Genomic DNA, 18,816 nt, shown 5'->3' with positions numbered 1-18,816 from the left:
AAAAATCGATCCAGGATTTTAATGAATCGATTTCACGTCATCCAAGCCAGAATCGATTTTAATCGATAAATCGATTATAAAAGCCCAGCCCTACTGCAGAGGTTACTTCAAATCAGTGATAATAACACAGAGATCACATTTGTCCATTCATCCATTTTCTAACAACTCGTGGGGGGGGGCAGCCAAGCAGAAAACCCAGATCTCCTGCTCCCTGGTCACCCAGGTCGGGGCAGAGAGGCCAAGCCACCTGAGAGAGGTCCCAGCTCTGCTCTAGTGCTTCTCTACGCTGAGCACAAGATTTGTACACAGCATCCATTCATTCAAGCATCTTTACTATACTTAAGTGCTTTAATCTAACAATTACACTGAAGAGCAAGTTAGTGTCCTGCCCCAGGATACTAACCAGAGCAGGCAGGGATCACCGCCAACCTTCCAGTAGAGGAGGAGGATGACCTGCTCTGCTTCCTGAGCTAAAGCCACCACATGACTTCTTGGGACCTCCAAAAAATATACCTTCCAACATCCAACAGGGACGGCTCAGGCAGGCAGCACAGACCAAGCAGTCACTGCAGCTCTGAGGGACTAAATGGACCAGACCACATACTCCTGAAGCCCCGCCCACAGGACCCCCTGAGGGACGTGACTGAATGTCTCTCCCACAGAGCGTTTGATTCTGTTACCATAATATTTAATAGGCTCCGTGTTTTGGCTGGTATCTCCAGCTCAGCACTAGACTGGTTTTCTCCGTATTTCTCTGGAAGGGCATTGTATTAATGTGAGCAAGTTCTCCTTTTACACGGCATCTCTAACCTGTGGGGTTCAGCAGGTTCAGTGTGGGGCCGTTGTTGTTTTCCTTTAACGTCCTTCTTTTCTGGTGTTTCTTGTTTCTGTGGCGCAGACAAATGTTTGAGCCTCAGCAGCTGGATAGGCTGTCCACACCGCTCACTATTGATCCCAGGATTGTGACCGCCTCTCCAATAATAAATTTATATATTCTTGTTCCAATGAGACTGAGGCTACATTATAGCTCCTGCTGATATGTCTTCAAGAATCAGCTCCTCTGTGAAGACCCGTTTGGCTCACATGTACAGGCTCGATGTCTCCTGTTTCTTCTCTTTCTAAACTGTGAGCTGTAGTGTTCATGCGTCAGCGTGCCTGGACCACTGTAACACCTTTTTACCAGGTTATGCGTCGTCTCTTTCACGCCTCCCAGTCATACAAAATGCTGCACCTAGCAAGTTCACATGACCCTTTTATTAATTTTCAGGGGCTTTCAGTTGATTTTAGATTTTCAAATTCTCACACTTACATACACAAGCTCCAAAATACTTGCTGTCTGCTGTCATTTGCTCACAAGCTCAAAACCTAATAGTTTTTCCTCGTGTAAGACTGAAGCCTGGGCGGCACGCTTGAGTCTGTAGCACCGACACTGTTTATCGTTTACCTGCCCGGCTCTGTTCAGTGAACTCTGTGGAGTCTTTCAAAGAACAGTTCAAACCTTTTCTGTGTAATCCGGCTTTCTGCTGACGTCCTTTGGTGAGTTATTCAATTCAACTTTATTTATCCAGCGCCAAATCACAACAACAGTCGCCTCAAGGTACTTTTTTTTTTTAATGAAAATTGAAATTGAAATTTTTTTATTTCAGTCAACAACAACAACAGATTATAATTTTACATAAAAGTACTCAAACAGTAACCGAAAAAGGAATAGGCTGAAGCCTCATGGCTTATACTTATCCTATCCCTTACCCCCATAGAAATAATCAAATCCTTAACCAAGAAAATAAATAGCATTGATAAATAAGTTGTATAACAGTTTGAAAAGAAATCAATGATAAATCAAGAAATTAAATCAACACAAAACATTTTTAACAAACCAAATTTCTATAACCTTGTGTAATACTAATTTTTAAAATCTTCCTGAAGAATGACAAAGAAAAACACATCTTCAGTTCATCATTAAGTCCATCCCATAATTTCACTCCCAAAACTGACACATCTATACTTAACATTGGTTTCCACTTTAGGTATTTCAAACTTATAAGACCCCCTCAAATCATATTTTCCATCTCTTAGTTGAAACATACTTAAAATACAAATTGGAACACTCTTTTTCATCACTCGATATATCATTTCTAAAGTTTTAGAATATATAATGTCCATGAATTTTAACATAGATGATCCTACAAAAAACTGGTTGGTGGACTCCCTATATCCAACTTTATTTATTATTCTAATAGCTCTTTTTTGCAATTTAAATATTGAATCCAAATATGTTTATATTTATTTTTACTTTATATTGTAAGGTCGACCCTACAATAATACATGCAGAGAACACCCAACAATCATATGACCCCCTATGAGCAGCACTTTGGCGACAGTGGGAAGGAAAAACTCCCTTTTAACAGGAAGAAACCTCCAGCAGAACCAGGCTCAGGGAGGGGCGGGGCCATCTGCTGCGACCGGTGTTACGTTTGTGTTTATTTTTGTTTTGTTTTATCATGGTTCCCAGAAAACGCTACGTCCAGATGAACAGAATCAACTTTTATCATGGTTCTGTATTGATGGTTCTGTATTGATGGTTCTGTATTGATGGTTCTGTATTGCTATTAATTGTTTTTGAGTGATTGTACAGCACTTTGTGACTTTGATGTCTAAATAAACTTCACCAGTCCAGTTTTCACTGGTATTTATATTTTGTCTTTATCGTCTATGTTGTGTATTGCATCAGACAGTTCCTATGTTTTCTTTGTGTGGGCAGAAGGATGAGGAGCCAGATGTGGTGCTGGTGAAGGTGGAGGAGGTGGAGCCGATGACGCGACCTCGGAACCGGCCGTGCCTCAGCATACAGGAGGGTGAGCAGACCCGTTCACTGTTCTGACTCCGACTACAGCAGACTGATGACATCAACTGTTGCTGTCATTGGTGCTGTATAAATAAAACAGAACTGAGTCATCAGTCATCATATTGCATCATCTGATGTTTTGCCTACATCGAGGATTCTCGCTCCAGAAAACCCTGTGAGAATGTTGAGTCCATTTGACCTGGGTGACAACATGACTCTGAATCTGTCTCCAGGGTTGGTGGAGTCCAGTACAGACGACTACAGAGGAGTGCTGTCCTTTGATGAAACCACACAGATGTCCACCAATCGGCTGGCCGACCTGCAGGACTCTGGGCGGGGCTTCTCAGAGGTCAGCTGTGGCCATTCTTCGCTGTGGACTGATAGGGGGGGCGGTTACAGTGAGAGCCTTCCAGGGCTGTCCTCACACTTCGCTCCACTCTCATACTTGCCGGGCACACTCACTGGAGGAGAGCCTGGCAGCTCTGGGAGCGGATCGGCCGCTGAGAATACTAGAAAGTTGCCCACTTATCCCTTTGAGCAGAAGCTTCCTGTTATTGATCTGTCAGATGAGTCCAGCCAAAGTCAGGTGTCAAGTCAGACGCAAGCAGGACACCTGTCAGTCCAGGGGTCTCAGCAGTATCTGCACCCAGGTCCAAGTCAGGGCCCAAAAAACCCCACGAAGAGGGATTGCGTCTGTAGTTTCTGTGGGAAAAGGTTTCCTGCTCCAGCAAATTTGGAATCTCATATGAGAACCCATACTGGAGAAAGGCCATATGGCTGCACCATCTGTGGTAAAAACTTCTCCCAGTTGTGGAATTTGAAGATCCACAGGAACATCCACACAGGGGAGCGACCGTACCAGTGCTCGCTCTGCCCCGAAAAGTTCTCTGACCCCAGCAACCTGAAAAAACACCTAAAGAGACACCATCCACAAAACACGGGCATACAGTCAGGAACATCTTAGATGAAAGGGCTGACTGTTAATGAGTACTGTGTTTTTCAGACCATCAGGCGCACTGGATTATATTATAATAATTATATACTCATTCTTCCTGCTTCCTCCACTTCCGTAACATTGATTCATTAATGCTGAATCCTCTCACAGCTGCTCTATTCCCATGTTGCTGCAGTATATTAATAACTAACCTCGTATTGTGGATGGATTATCTCAGGCATCCTGCTATGCGATTGCATTTGTCTCTAACCATCAGGAACCCTCACGTTAACTTTTATCAAGTGGAAAAAAGTTAACGTTCATCCTCCAGCTTCACTGTGCTAATGTTATGCTAACATAGCTGTGTAGCTAGCAATCACGTAGCACATCATTATATAGCAGCTAGCCCAACTTCAGTAACCCTACAAACGTCACTGCTGTTTAGTTTCTGTCTTCATTTATGTTGGAAGTGATAACAGAGCTGTACGTTTGAATTTTTCAGAAATCTCGCAGTCAGAACATGCTATATCATGTTTAGGTGGAAGCTAGCGAGCTAACTTCCTGCTAATTTCCTGCTAACTTCCTGCTAACTTCTAACTTCATTAAATTTTAATAAATCCTGTTTTCATGGATGCCTGGATGTTAAACTTAATTGTTACACCTGGTAAAGCAGCAACGCTGATCATTTTATTACAGGTGAAAGAATTTAGACAGTTTTTAACTCTCAGTGATGCTGCAGTGTTCGTTTGACTTTGGGACCTGAAGAGGACGGAGTTTAGGACCCAGATTACTCCGCGAGGCTCCTGACTACAGTAGCCGTAATGCTCCACACCAGATTATAAGTTGCGCTGTTGAGTTTTGAGAAAATTAAAGTATTGTAAGTGCGCCTTATAGTGCGGAAAATACGGTAGCCTTATTTTAAAAATTGTGTCCTGGTGTGATTAGTGGGGATAGGTTAATTGATTAATCTAAATTGCCCATAGGTGTGAGTCTGTGCGTGAATGTGAGTGCAGATGGTTGTCTGTCTCTGTGTGTTGGCCCTGCGACAGACTGGCGACCTGTCCAGGGTGCACCCCGCCTCTCGCCCTATGACAGCTGGGATAGGCTCCAGCCTGCACCACGACCCTGGTGAGGATAAGTGGATGGATGGATGGTGCCCTGGGGTTAAAATAGGCTTCAGGAAATGTAGCGTGTACCCTAGCTGTTAGTGGTGTAAATTGACTCGTTCTTAGGTAGTGATTCTCTATTCAAAGCACTTCTACAAAATGCTTTTTCTATGCTTAAGTGCTTTCTGTCAAACATTCACTCAGAGGGATGCATCAGAGAGCAAGTTGGGTTAGTCCTGTCCAAAGCACGTAGACTGGAGCAGCCATGATGGTGTCCTGCTCTACCTCCTGAACTACAGACGTCCTAAATAGAATTGATAATATTGCATTTAAGTGAGACACTCAGTACAGGGCATTTGTTGGGGGTTTAGAGTTGCTCTGCTTGGTTTGGTCTGTGGTCTCCAGAGTCAGACGTTTACCTGGAGTATATTAGCTTCACCTTTTGAAAGCACAACACTTGTTTTGTTTCAGCTTTAGCATGCTAGCAGGTTATTAGGCCTCTAAAGATGCAGATTTTTATGTAACTCATGTTGTGTAAAGTCATGCTAAGTGTTGCTGTGTGTGCCCAAAGGCAGTCCCAGTCACATTTATTCCATACTGTGGACAGGAAGTGAACGCAGTAAGCGTTCATTCTCACAGCTCTAAAGCTCACCATGAAAACATTTGACTGAAACGTTTTGATTCATTTTTTAACTGAAGTCTTTTGGTCATTAGAAAATGTGTGTGCTTTAGACCGGAGTGATAAGTGAGCCACTGTTCAACATTTACAATTTCAAAATAAAAGCAGAAATCTTTATTTTATGTATGTGTGTTTTATCCATGTAACAGATTGTTAGCCCAATACAAACTCTTAGGAAGCCCTTGTATTTCTTGAAGACTGGCACACATGTTTACTGGGACTGGTGGTCAGAGGTCAAGGTCACTGTGATCTGACAACACGGATTTTTGCAAGCACAAAAATTCACTAATTCTGTCAAATGTGTATCTTGTGTTTAAAAGTAATAACTGAACTTTTCTGGCTGTTCGTCTGCATCATGATCCTATTTCACATTTGGTCTTATATTAAATTGTTGACCTTAATCTTTCTGCCACTTGGAGGTGACTGTTGTTGTCATTTGACACCATTTAAATAAAATAAATTGAACCTCTTAAATTCATTTAGTCTTTACTTTTACAAAAGTCTGGACAAACATGGACACAAACTGCAGCCTTACTGGTTTCCAGTGGTGAACAATTACCTGGCAGTTCTCCCGTTTCTACTGTTCTCTGCTTAGAAAACATTAAACTTTGAGCTATAACGTTGCACACACCCATTAATTTATGTTAGATTACACCCGTCGTAGTTTTATAGGTGTCGGTGGTTAACATGAAGAGGACCAGATGATGGAAAAAACCACAACAGACTTGAGTCGTTTTCCAGAGCTCTGAATATATTTCTCTTACATGAACATGAACACCCCAGCTCTGCTCCCCACCACACACACACTCCAGCTACAAATAACATATACAGTGAAATGCTGCACTCATGTTAACACCCCACACATACGTCTGACTGAAGGAACAATGGGCTGGGAGGTCAGTTCCTTCATTAATATGCAAATTGTCATGACCACTGATCAATAACCACTGATCAATAACCATGAGTACCATCCACAGAGAGTTGGGGAATGGCTGCAATCACAGCATTGTAAGATGGTGACAGATGGACCCTTAGGCCCCCTCCTCGATTCAGAGATGGTCTTTCCCTTATCATGATGTAAATGGCCTTGTACTGATGTATAGCAACTTGAAATACTCCTAAAAATGGCACGACAGCATGTAAAAATATAAAGATAAGCTCTGGTTCTTGGTTCTATGATGGCGCTTAAAGGGTTAACTAATTATTTATTTAAGCCAAAACAGGAGAAATCTGCTCTCTCTTTCTAGTCCCTGTCAGTACTCTTGCTGCAGCATTTTGGATTAACTGAAGGCTTTTCAGTGAGTTTTTTGGACATCCTGATAATAATGAATTGCAGTAGTCCAGCCTGGAAGTAATAAATGCATGAACTAGTTTTTCAGCGTCACTCTGAGACAGGATATTTCTAATTTTAGAGATGTTGCATAAATGGAAGAACGCAGTCTTACATATTTGTTTAATATGTGCGTTGAAGGACATGTCCTGGTCAAAAATGACTCCAAGGTTCCTCACAGTGTTACTGGAGGCCAAGGTAATGCCATCCAGAGTAAGAATCTGGTTAGATACCATATTTCTAAGCTTTTCAGGGCCGAGTACAATAACCTCAGTTTGATCTGAATTAAGAAGCAGAAAGTTAGTGGCCATCCAGGTCTTTATGTCTTTAAGACATTCCTGCAGTTTAACTCATTGGTGTGTGTTATCTGGCTTCATGGACAGATAGAGCTGGGTGTCATCTGCATAGCAGTGTAAATGTATGCTATGTCTTCTAATGATGCAGCCTAGGGGAAGCATGTATAATGTAAACAGAATTGGTCCTAGCACTGAACCCTGTTGAACTCCATAATTAACCTCAGTGTTACAGTGTTAAGAACCTCAGTTAGAGATAGTTGACCATATTTAAGATTGAAGAATTAATCAATGGCAGGACTTCTTTGAGCAGTTTTGTAGGAATGGGGTCTAAAAGACACGTTGATGGTTTGGAAGAAGTAATTATTGAAATTAACTCAGAAAGATCAATTGGAGAAAAAGAGTCTAACTTAACATCAATGGTACTAAGAGTAGCTGTAGATAATATTACATCTGTGGGATGATTATTGGTCATTTTTTCTCTAATGATAAAATTTTTTATTCAGTTCAGTTTTATTTATATAGTGACAAATGACAACAACAGTCGCCTCAAGGCGCTTTATATTGTAAGGTCGACCCTACAGTAACACATACAGATAAAAACCCAACAATCATATGACTCCCTATGAGCAGCACTTTGGCGACAGTGGGAAGGAAAAACTCCCTTTTAAGAGGAAGAAACCTCCAGCAGAACCAGGCTCAGGGAGGGGCGGGGCCATCTGCTGTGATTGGTTGGGGTGAGAGAAGGAAGACAGGATAAAGACATGCTGTGGAAGAGAGACAGAGGTTAATAACAGATATGATTCAATGCAGAGAGGTCTGTTAATACATAGTGAGTGAGAAAGGTGACTGGAAAGGAAAAACTCAATGCATCATGGGAATCCCCCGGCAGCCTACATCTATTGCAGCATAACTAAGGGAGGATTCAGGGTCACCTGGTCCAGCCCTAACTATATGCTTTAGCAAAAAGGAAAGTTTTAAGCCTGATCTTGAAAGTACAGATAGTGTCTGTCTCCTGAATCCAAACTGGAAGCTGGTTCCACAGAAGAGGGGCCTGAAAACTGAAGGCTCTCCCTCCCATTCTACTTTAAATACTTTTATTTGTGAAGAAGTTCATGAAGTCATTACTAGTTAATGTTAAAGGGATGGTTGGCTCAACAGAGCTCTGACTTTTTGTCAGCCTGGCTACAGTGCTGAAGAGAAACCTGGGGTTGTTCTTATTTTCTTCAATCAGTGATGAGTAGTAAGCTGTTCTGGCTTTGCGGAGGGCTTTCTTATAAAGCAACAAACTATTTCTCCAGGCTAAATGATGATCCTCTAAATTTGTGACACGCCATTTCCTCTCCAGATTACGAGTCATCTGCTTTAGGGTACGTGTTTGAGAATTATACCACGGGGTCAGGTACTTCTGATTAGAGACCTTAGTTTTCACTGGAGCTACAGTATCCAGAGTCGTACGTAGTGAGGAGGTGAAATTATTAACAAGATAATCGACCTCTGTTGGGGATAGCGTTCAGATAGCTGCTCTGCTCTGTGTTGGTACAGGGCATTGACGATGATAACAGTGGCTGGATTATATTCTTAAACTTAGTTACAGCGCTTTCAGAAAGACATCTACTTTGATAAAGTCCACTCTCCACTGCTGCGTAATCAATTATTGTAAATGTAAATGTTATCAAGAAATGATCAGACAGGAGAGGGTTTTCAGGAAACACTGTTAAATGTTCAGTTTCTATGCCATATGTTAAAACAAGATCTAGAGTGTGATTAAAGTGGTGGGTGGGTTCTCTTACATTTTGAGAGAAGCCAGTTGAGTCTAATAAATATTTTCACTCAGACAGTCAGAAATATTATAACTCTGATCATTTATCAGTACATGTCCACATCTTTGTATCTACGTATAAAAACAGACGCTGTGAGACTTCAGAGGTGTGAACATCACAGCAGATGTGTTTGTGTCAAAGTAACTGAGGATCAAACATGAAGCAGATTTTCCTGGCCTGGCTTTTACAGCAGATAACCTTAAAAATATTCTGCAGTAGATCAAAAACTGAAGAAAACCATCAATCAACATATAAACATCACCTGATGCTGCTGAAGTGAAGCAGAGCAAAGTTACAGAGGTTTGATTAGAGACACAGCTGAGCGTAAAGTTTCTATTTCTTCGATCTTAAACTGCAGAAATGAGGTTTTGATGTCAAAGGTCATTGTAGAGAAAAAAACAGGGGCCAACAGCACTGAATAGAAACAGTAGATTGATGCCTAATAAGCAGAGAGTAATGCAGAAAACAGATTTGAGGCTGGAAACTGTTCTTGATGTACAGAGAGAGAGAGAGCTGTGCAGGAAGTGTGATTTTATCCTGGTGGAAGCAAAACAGCAAAAGTCAGAGATGACGATGCTCATCGAACATGAAGTGTAGTTTGGATCTTCTGTTGCTGCTGGTTCAGTCAGTTTTAGTCCGAGTTACTCAACCTGCAGCATCAGAAGCTGTGAGATGTTCAGCTTGTCCGTGTACGTGCTGACGGGTGAACGATCCACGGTGTGTGAAATCCATGTACCTGCTCTCATTTCCTGTTTTAGCTGTTCGGCGGTTGTTCAAATAGTTTTGTGAGCTTTAAGCTGAGATTCTGGCACTTCTGGAAAAATACATTTATATTTAAAAAACGATTCAGGATTTATTGAATCGACTTTATTCAAACTAAAATCGATTTTTAACCCCCCCCCCCCCCCCCCTACTAATCACAGATTAAATGCCATGTTGAGGCTGTCATTTTAGCATCTACATGGATGTTAAAATCACCCACAGTAATTATTTTATCTGAGCTGAAACTAGATCAGACAGAAACTCTGTGTGAGGCCCAGGTTGTCACGTCTGAAGGTGAAGCAGACGGCGTGGAGTGACACCCAAAAACAGATGATGGAGGCAGAGTGAGGTGATGCAAACAAGCTGGCTGAGCAAAAGTACAAACAAAAACAAAGGACGACCGAGAGAAACTAACAAACTCCTAAACAAGCGAAACATTACACCTGAAACTGGAAGCTGGGATTCTGAGGTTTGATTTTCACCCAGGTGTCATCCACATACCTGAACCAAGGACTTGGTTCCACAATAACATCTGATGGGAAAACTCTGTGAATCAGGCCTTCATAGTGGAAACCAGTACTGGTGGTGAGAAATGGAGAGAACAACGTACTGGACAAGTTGAAATCTATAATTAGGATGACTCCACATGTGATCTTTGATTGAAGCCGTCATGTCTTTGTGAGGCAGAAATAAGGTGGACACACAAAACCTCCCCTGTGGAGCTCTCAGCATGGAGCAGAGGCTGTACTGGTTCTTGGGGATTGGCACTGGTGCCCATTTAATCATAGTCCCAGTAACCACCGTCTGCTCAGTGTCAGCATTCCCACTCTCAGCTGCTCCCTTCAGGAGTCCCCACAGCCTCATCAGCCTCACCCTATCCCAGCATCGCCCTGCATCTCCTCCTTCACTACATCCAGCAACCTCCTCTGAGGTCTTCCTCTTTCCCTCCTGCTTGGCCGCTCCATCTTCATCATCCTACGTCCAGTACATCCACCCTCCCTGCTCTGCACATGTGCGAACCATCCCAGCCTCTAGTCCTGTCCATCCCGCTCAGTGAACACCTGAGCATCTTCAGCTCTGCGTCTTTGTGTCAGTGCCACCGTCTCCACATCACAGCAGCTCTCACTGCCATTATCCTTCTGACACTTTCCTCCACCCACTCCACCCTGCCTGCAGCTCTCTCTGGATGGTCCCAGGTATTTCACTGTCTCTGCTCCTTACATGTTCACCTTTCCTCTGGTCTCATTCACACACATCTATTCTGTCTTGTTTCTGCTGACTTTCATTCATACTCTCCAGGCTCTCCTCCACCTGCTCCCTCATCTGCAAACATCACAGTCCACAGACTCCAGCCTGACCTCATCAGCCTGACCTCATCAGCCTGTCCATCAGCGCTGCAGGTCCCTGATGTAATCCCACCCCCAGCTCAAGCCCACCTGTAGCTCCTCCCACACACAGTACCACAGTCAGGCCGTCTCTCATAGACCTCCACACTCCTGCTGTTCCCTCTGACTTGCTGCCTGTCTTCACACTTTCATCTCCGTCTTCATGTTTGATGGTTTTAAGCTGGATGACCTTCCTGACACAACCCTTCTCATTTGTGCCTCCACCCACACGTATCAATGATTTACTCTGTAAATCAGTAAAGAAAATCTAAAAACTGTGGTTTTTATTATCAACCATGTCTTGACTTGTTTGTGTTTGGACACAGACGGAAACATCACCGTCACCATAAACCTTCAGCCCCTGTCCTGTAGAGGTGGGAATCACCATACATCCCACGATACGATATTATTGCAATTTTTTAAAATATTTTGCGATATTCAGATTCTGTACATAAAGGTAAACTTTATCAATATTCATTTTTATCTAATATCAAAGTCTCACACTCAGTCTTTCTCTCATTTCAGTTTTATTGTTGACAAACTGAACGGTTTGTATTACAGTCTAGTCCAACTTAACTGAATCAACCATCTGGTACAATTATAGCTATTCTGAACTATGCAGTTTATGAAAACTATGCAGCCCCTTCAGCAACTGAAGAATTTGAAAGTAAATAAAACAAAATATAATTTTACATTAAATAAAAAAGTTTTAAACTTAATTAAAATAAAACATGTCTTAAATTAAAATAAGTAAACTGTCATGTTTATTGCTGCCATAAAAAGTTAAACACATTTGGACAGTGAAGGAATGTCAGGATTCTTGCTCAGAAAAAGGATCAACATGCTCTGAAGTCAGAGCACAAAAACCTTTTTGTAACAAAGTATCGATTTCTGCTGTCCCTGTATCCATACATTATTAGCAAACAAAATATCACCATGCTACACAGTATCCATTTTTTCCCCCACCCCTACTGTTCTGTGCTGTAGTTGGTTCAGATGGTTTACAGTGACCTACAGTCAAACAAACAGAACTGCATGCAAACACACTAGTTTACTCAAAACACTGCAATACTCTGAACTCCAAAAGTAAACAGATTTTGCAGTTTTCAGTCATTTCTGGTCCTGAACAGGACAGCTTTCATCTGTGTTTGTTATGCGACTGAACTCTGACCTGTGAATCATTCAGGCATGAACCAGGGTTACATCTACGCACAATAGTCAACCAATTGTAAAGTGAGGCTGTCACTAAAACCAAACAAATGTCAAAGATGACAGTTTCACAGCCATTATATATTTTTGTTGTGTCAAGAAAACTCTCTAAGATCTTTTAGCCAGTAATTTGTGTGGATGACGAGAGAGGAAGATCAACAGTATCTGAATGTCAGTGAGAAACACGGGCCCTGAGAGATGCATCTGGACCTGCAGCTGACCAATGACTGGTCACTAAAGCCTCACCAGAAAAGGTTTCAGTGGCTGTAAAGAAGCCAGAGAAAAGGATCAAGTGTGAACATTAAACAGGACCTGGACTGAAAATCAGTCAAACAGGTCTGATGAAGTGATGACTTCTATATGCTACTTAAACCTTTAAGAGGAGGCCTGACCTTCTCACTATGGAGTAGGTCAGGACAGACGTACAACAGTGAGTGTCTGCAGCCATCTGTAAAACACGGCAGGGCTGCATTTCAACCACTGGTGTTGGGATCTTCTCAAATTGGTGTAATTATAAAGACAGAAAAGTACCATAAAGTTCAGACCAACCATGCAGTTGCATCTGAAGAGCATCTGATGGACAGCAGCTTCATTTTTCAGCAATGATCCCAAATACCGTGAAGTAAAAGCATGTCTGGATAGAAAAACACAACGCTGTCAGTCGTGGATGGACCTCAGCCCAGACCTCACATCACTGAAGCAGTTTGGGACAATCGTTTACAGGACACAGGGCAGAAACATCCAAAGAAGAGCTGTGGATGAACTTTTCCTGAAGACTACTTATAGAAATGACAGAAAAGAGGAACATAAATGTGCTAAATATTTCAGCATCATCAGACTTGTACAAACTGTGCTAAACTGGGAAATAGGTGCAGCAATTTTCAATAAATTTAGCGCTGTTAAAGTGCTAAGCTAGTGCCATGTCATCAGTAAACACAAGTTAAATTGAACTGAATTGAACTTTGCAGTATTTTCTAGATGTTTCCCACCAGGACCTGTAATGGAAAGTTTCCAGGACTCATTGTAATCAAATGCAAAACCCCCTGACTCCTTTTAAAAGGAAGAAGCAGCTAAATCTTCCTGAAGTCTATGTCTGAGAATCTCCCTTTGTCTGAGGAAGAAACGTCTGCCTTACAATAAGAAAGGTCCTTGGTTCCAACCTGGACCAGGGCTCCCTATGCTCCGGGTGCTCCAACATCTCCCATCAGAAACATCCCAGCTTAATCCTCTGGTCAGTGTGCCATTGACCACAGAGCTGGCTGAGAGCAGTCCAGTGTAACACTGAGTGAAAATAAAAGTGTTGTGCTGCCTGTGGCATCATCATCATACACAGACGGCCCTTTCTCTAATTAGAGGACATGCGACTCAGCCTGAACCTTCTGATTACTAAAGTGACCACACTGTGACTGTCAGTGGAGCACGTACACAGATCAGTTTGTGGCTTCTGTTACATTTTCTGTTACATTTGTACAGAAACTATAATTCTCTTAAAGAAAAGGATGAGCAAACTTCTGTTAGTTTCAAACTTTCAACCCAGTCCTGTAAGCCTGTGTCATGAAGCTTGGTCCTTCTTCTGCTCTCCTTCTTCCAGGTTGCAGCACCTCAAATGACCCCTGCACAATCAGAAGATATCAGCAGCATTGCGGCAGTGCAGCTGAGGGACCCAGACACCAACATGCCAGCCAACCCAACCAAGCAGCAGCAGCAGCGATGCAGCAACAACCCCACGAGCTGTGACTACTCTCTCTTTGAACTGGAGACCTTCTTCACCCGCTGGGCCCCTGAGAGTGACCCTGTGTCAGCTCCTGGTGGCTCTTCATGTGCATTTGTTCCTAACAAGTCAACTGAACGTGACCAGGATAGAGTTGTTATCGTAGACACTCGTCGACAGCCTTGGCAAGTGCTCGATCCACCACAGACCTCGACGTCCTCGACGTCCTTGAGCGGAGGGCAGAGTTTCTCCTCTGCAGGCCGTCCGTCTGCATCACAGGGTAACACTTTCCTCAGTACGGCCTCTGCATGCTGTTGTTTTGCCCTGCCTGTGTACACCTTCAGATGTTTGAACCAGTAGTGTGTGCTGTCGAAGCTTCCATTGGTGCCGCGTCGCAGTGGTCATCAAAGTGATGGCAGACAGGTCGACAGCAGACGGGTGATGGTGTGCTGGAGCCACACGACTCCACTCACATTTAACTAATAATAATCTGTACGAACAGTTCCAGTCCCGCAGCACTGAAACAGCACTTATAAAAATAACCAATGATCTTCTTATGGCAGCTGACTCTGGTTTACTCTCCATCCTTATTCTCCTCGATCTGAGCGCTGCCTTCGACACTATTTCTCACTCTGTTCTCCTCGGTAGGCGAGCCTCCATCGGTCTCTCCATACTCCACTAGCCTGGTTTAAATCGTACCTGTCTGATCACTCTCAGTTTATTCAACTCAAATCCTTCACTTCTCAGCCCTTTCCTCTGACCACTGGTGTGCCCCAGAGATCTGTCCTGGGCCCCTTCTTTTCATTATCTACCTTCTTCCACTTGGACATAAATATAATATCCAGTTTCACTGTTATGCCGATGACACCCAGCTGTATCTGTCTACTAAACCTGATTCTGCTCTTCCCCCATCCTCCCTCACCCTCTGCTTAGCTGAACTAAATTCATGGTTCTCTTCTTATTTTCTCAAACTCAACAGTAATAAATCCGAGCTCCTCTTGGTCGGCTCTAAATCTACATTATCCAGAACCAACAGTTTCTCTGTTACTATCAATAACTCACCGGTCTTCGTTTCTTTCTCTGTGAAAAGTTTGGGTGTCATCTTCCACAGTACTCTGTCTTTCAATTCAAACATTAATAATGTTACTCGGTCTGCATGTTTTCAATCGTGCAACATTAATCGTCTCCGTCCTTTTCTCTCCCCACATGCTGCTGCCATTCTTGTCCACAGCCTTGTTACTTCCTGGATCGATTACTGTAATTCACTTCTTTATGGTCTTACTCAAAAATCCGTCCACAAGCTCCAACGCATCCAGAAATGCTGCTTGTATCATCACCAGGACCCTTCTGTCCACCACATCACTCCTGTCCTGCAGCAGCTTCATTGGTCAAATATCGCATCAATTTCAAAATACTGTTGTACACATTTAAGACTATTCATCATCTCTCTGATCTGGTTCAGATCACCGCCCCATCTCGGTGTCTCAGATCTTCTTCTTCTCTTTCTCTCTCCGTCCCCTCCCCCTGTTTTGCCACCATGAGGGGCTTTCAGCTGCTCGACTCTGGAATTCCCGACCTCCTGATTTAAGAATCACCTCCTTCTCTCTCTTTAGGTCCCAACTCAAAACTCGTTCAAAACAGCTTATCCCACATAACCTCTCCACTCTGCTATTTTAAATTTGTTTTATGTCTTATGCTTTTATGTTGCTTTGATTATTCTGCTGTGTACAGCGTGCTTGAGCGTTCTGAAAGGCGCTTTCAAATAAAATGTATTATTATTATTAGTTAAGCTGAGGTCATTGTGGCAGCTGTTATTGCTGAAGCCTGACAGAAAGATACCGGTGATGAAAAGTCTCTATTGTACTGTTGCATGTTCAGGGTCTGAAGATTCTAATGTCACAGTCTGTGGACCAGCAGAGGGAGTGCAGTGAGTAGGACGCTGAGTTTAACCAATCAGAATCAGAAAGGGTTTTATTGTCCAATGTTGAGCAGGTTTACAACATTAGGAAATTGCTGCGGTGCTTAGTGCAAACATACTGTCAGATAACGCTGAAATAGACAGCAGATAGATACATACATGAGTGCAGGTGGTGATCAGTGCAAACATGGCATGATGCAGTGAACACAGCGTAGGTCATGTGTTAGTGGGAACAGTCATACAGTTACTGTTCATGAGTCCAACAGCAGAGGGGAAGAAACTGTTCTTATGGCGAGAGGGCGGAGCCTCCTGCCTGAGGGGAGCAGGTCAAACAGACCAGGGTGAGAAGGGTCAGCTGAGATTGAGCTGCACGCCCCAGTGTCCTGGAGGTGTACAGGTCCTGCAGAGATGGGAGTCTGCAGCCAATCACCTTCTCAGCAGAGCACACAGCACGCTGCAGTCTCTGTTTGTCCCTGATGGTGGCTGCAGCGTGCCACACGGTGATGGAGGAGAAGAGGATGGACAGTTCAAACCGAGGGATCAACAACCTTTGTGTGTGCGTGTGCACACGCTTGTTTTAGCTGCTCTCGTCGTTGATTTGCGTGTTTCTGCTGCATGAATTTGTTGTTTACTTGTATGTTTTACAGGTGCAGCCATTGGTGCTTTTATTTTTAATATATATTTATATTTGCTTGTATTACACAGAAATAGCACTAAGAGAAATGAATAAATACACGAACACGACGAGCCTATAGAGAATTAATAGAGCTCATCTTGGAAACCATCACATGTAACTGCCTGGCTCCGAGTGTAGTGACAGCGTGCTGATTCCTGGTTTTCTCTGGTTCCTCAGGGACTTCTGCACCCACGTCTTTGAGGATGCAGGATCCAGGATCTTCCCAGGCTTCCTGGAGGAGAACATCAGCACAGGCTCAAGTGCTGCAGCTTCAAAATGGCAGCACTTACTCTCAACAGGAAAGCGCCGTTCCTCCCTCACGAATCACACCGTCCTCCAGCACAGGTGCTGTCAGTAAAACGGGTAAAACCAGGACAGCCGGGGCTCCACAGTCCTCTCTATCAGTCCGGGGAGCCATGGCACCGCTGGCCAGCACTGAGGTGGCCATCGCCCCCCAGCATCGGACAACTCTCCTCACTAACCTTAATAGAAATCGTGCCGCATGCACGTTGCCCACAGAGCGCCGCAGGAAGAGTTACGTATGTGGAGCCTGCGGGAAAGCTTTCTCTGGCCTGTCCAATCTAGAGGTGCACAGGAGAGTGCACACAGGCGAGAAGCCTTTCCGCTGTGACACGTGTGGGAGGCACTTCTCTGAGGCTGGAAACCTGAAAAAACACCAAAGGGTTCACACGGGGGAGAAACCCTTCAGCTGCAACCAGTGTGGGAAGAGGTTTGCTTGGATCTGCAACTTGAGGACGCACCAGCAGTCTGCCGCAGGCTGCGGAGCACAAGGCGGGGGAGGGCTGTAGCTGCTGATGCTGTTATTATTTGCTCGATTCAAAGGGTATAGTTATAGTTGACCCAGTTTAGCTCTTTCTCTGTGTTCCTGTGGACGTTTTGAAACTTTTCCTTCGTCTCCTGGTCCTCAGAGAGCCTCTCCATGGATGGCACAAACTAAAGAGCGTGCCAGCTCTCCAGGACGTATACACTTAAAGAAAAGAAGAGAAACTGAAAGAGCTTCACTGAACAGAGGGGGTGGCTCACGACAACAGCTGTCAGTGGCCTAAAATGCAGGGATTTAACCCCCAGTCATACCCTGGCTCCTGTGACTGTGACCTTGGCTCATGACCATTAATGGCCCACATGATTACAGTAAAAGGCTCTCAGGACCACCGCTGAGGTGACAACCTTGCTAATGGTTAAACATGTCTGTTTTACATCTTTAACATCATCTTTACCAACCAAAGAATTCCACGTTCCAAGCCTGCGGGACATTTGACTGAATATTGTATTTTTGAGCCTGTATATAAACATGTGACCCCCTGGGTGTTACAGGAAATCCACACTAAACTCAAACTCTCGGTTTTCACTCACTAAAGGTGTGTGCTGGACAATTATCTCACCTCAAAAAAGAAAAGTACACAGAGTCAATTCATGACCACGATGTGTATTTGACCACAGTGGGAACAGAATCAGACTGAATTTAAGAGCATATAAAGTCTCCTGTGACCAACCTCATCAGATCTAATGTGGTGCTTTCAGCTCTTTTCATTCTTTCCTGTGGGATAGTTGCCCTCTCTCTCTCTCTTATTCTGTGGGGAAATCTTCCACTTTCACAGAGTTAATAAATAAATTGGAGGTGTAGGCAGAATTCATCTAGAGGGGTGCCGCGTTAAACTCTTCATCCACAGAAGCCTGAAGTCTGTGCTACAGCTGACCTGTAGGCTGTAAAGAAGAACACAAAACATTATTTATCAGTGCTAGGACCAATTCTGTTTACATTATACATGCTTCCCCTAGGCAGCATCATTAGAAGACATAGCATACATTTACACTGCTATGCAGATGACACCCAGCTCTATCTGTCCATGAAGCCAGATAACACACACCAATTAGTTAAACTGCAGGAATGTCTTAAAGACATAAAGGCCTGGATGGCCGCTAACTTTCTGCTTCTTAATTCAGATAAAACTGAGGTCATTGTACTCGGTGCTGAAAAGCTTAGAAATATGGTATCTAACCAGATTCTTACTCTGGATGGCATTACCTTGGCCTCCAGTAACACTGTGAGGAACCTTGGAGTCATTTTTGACCAGGATATGTCCTTCAACGCACATATTAAACAAATATGTAAGACTGCGTTCT

General features: G+C 43.5%; 1 protein-coding gene across 3 annotated transcripts in view; it reads left to right on the top strand.

Annotated features, from left to right (window-relative positions):
- LOC146517644 (uncharacterized) overlaps positions 1–18,104 on the top strand; it is a 28,005-nt gene extending 9,901 nt beyond the window's left edge. For 2 of the 3 annotated variants that reach the window (XM_085164017.1, XM_085164015.1), the window contains exons 5-8: positions 2,762–2,855; positions 3,079–3,194; positions 13,958–14,357; positions 16,849–18,104. In XM_085164017.1, coding sequence (XP_085020143.1) covers positions 2,762–2,855; positions 3,079–3,194; positions 13,958–14,357; positions 16,849–17,480 — 1,242 coding nt within the window. In that variant the 3' untranslated portion in view covers positions 17,481–18,104. The remainder of the gene's footprint in view (positions 1–2,761; positions 2,856–3,078; positions 3,195–13,957; positions 14,358–16,848) is intronic. The other variant, XM_085164016.1, reaches the window with a different exon arrangement.
- The last annotated feature ends 712 nt before the right edge of the window (positions 18,105–18,816 follow it).

This window comes from Neolamprologus multifasciatus, chromosome 6 (genome assembly GCF_963576455.1).
Source record: "Neolamprologus multifasciatus chromosome 6, fNeoMul1.2, whole genome shotgun sequence".
Classification (NCBI taxonomy): Eukaryota; Metazoa; Chordata; class Actinopteri; order Cichliformes; family Cichlidae; genus Neolamprologus; species Neolamprologus multifasciatus.
Note: the sequence above shows the minus strand (reverse complement) of the source record. Positions and strands in the feature narration are given on the sequence as shown.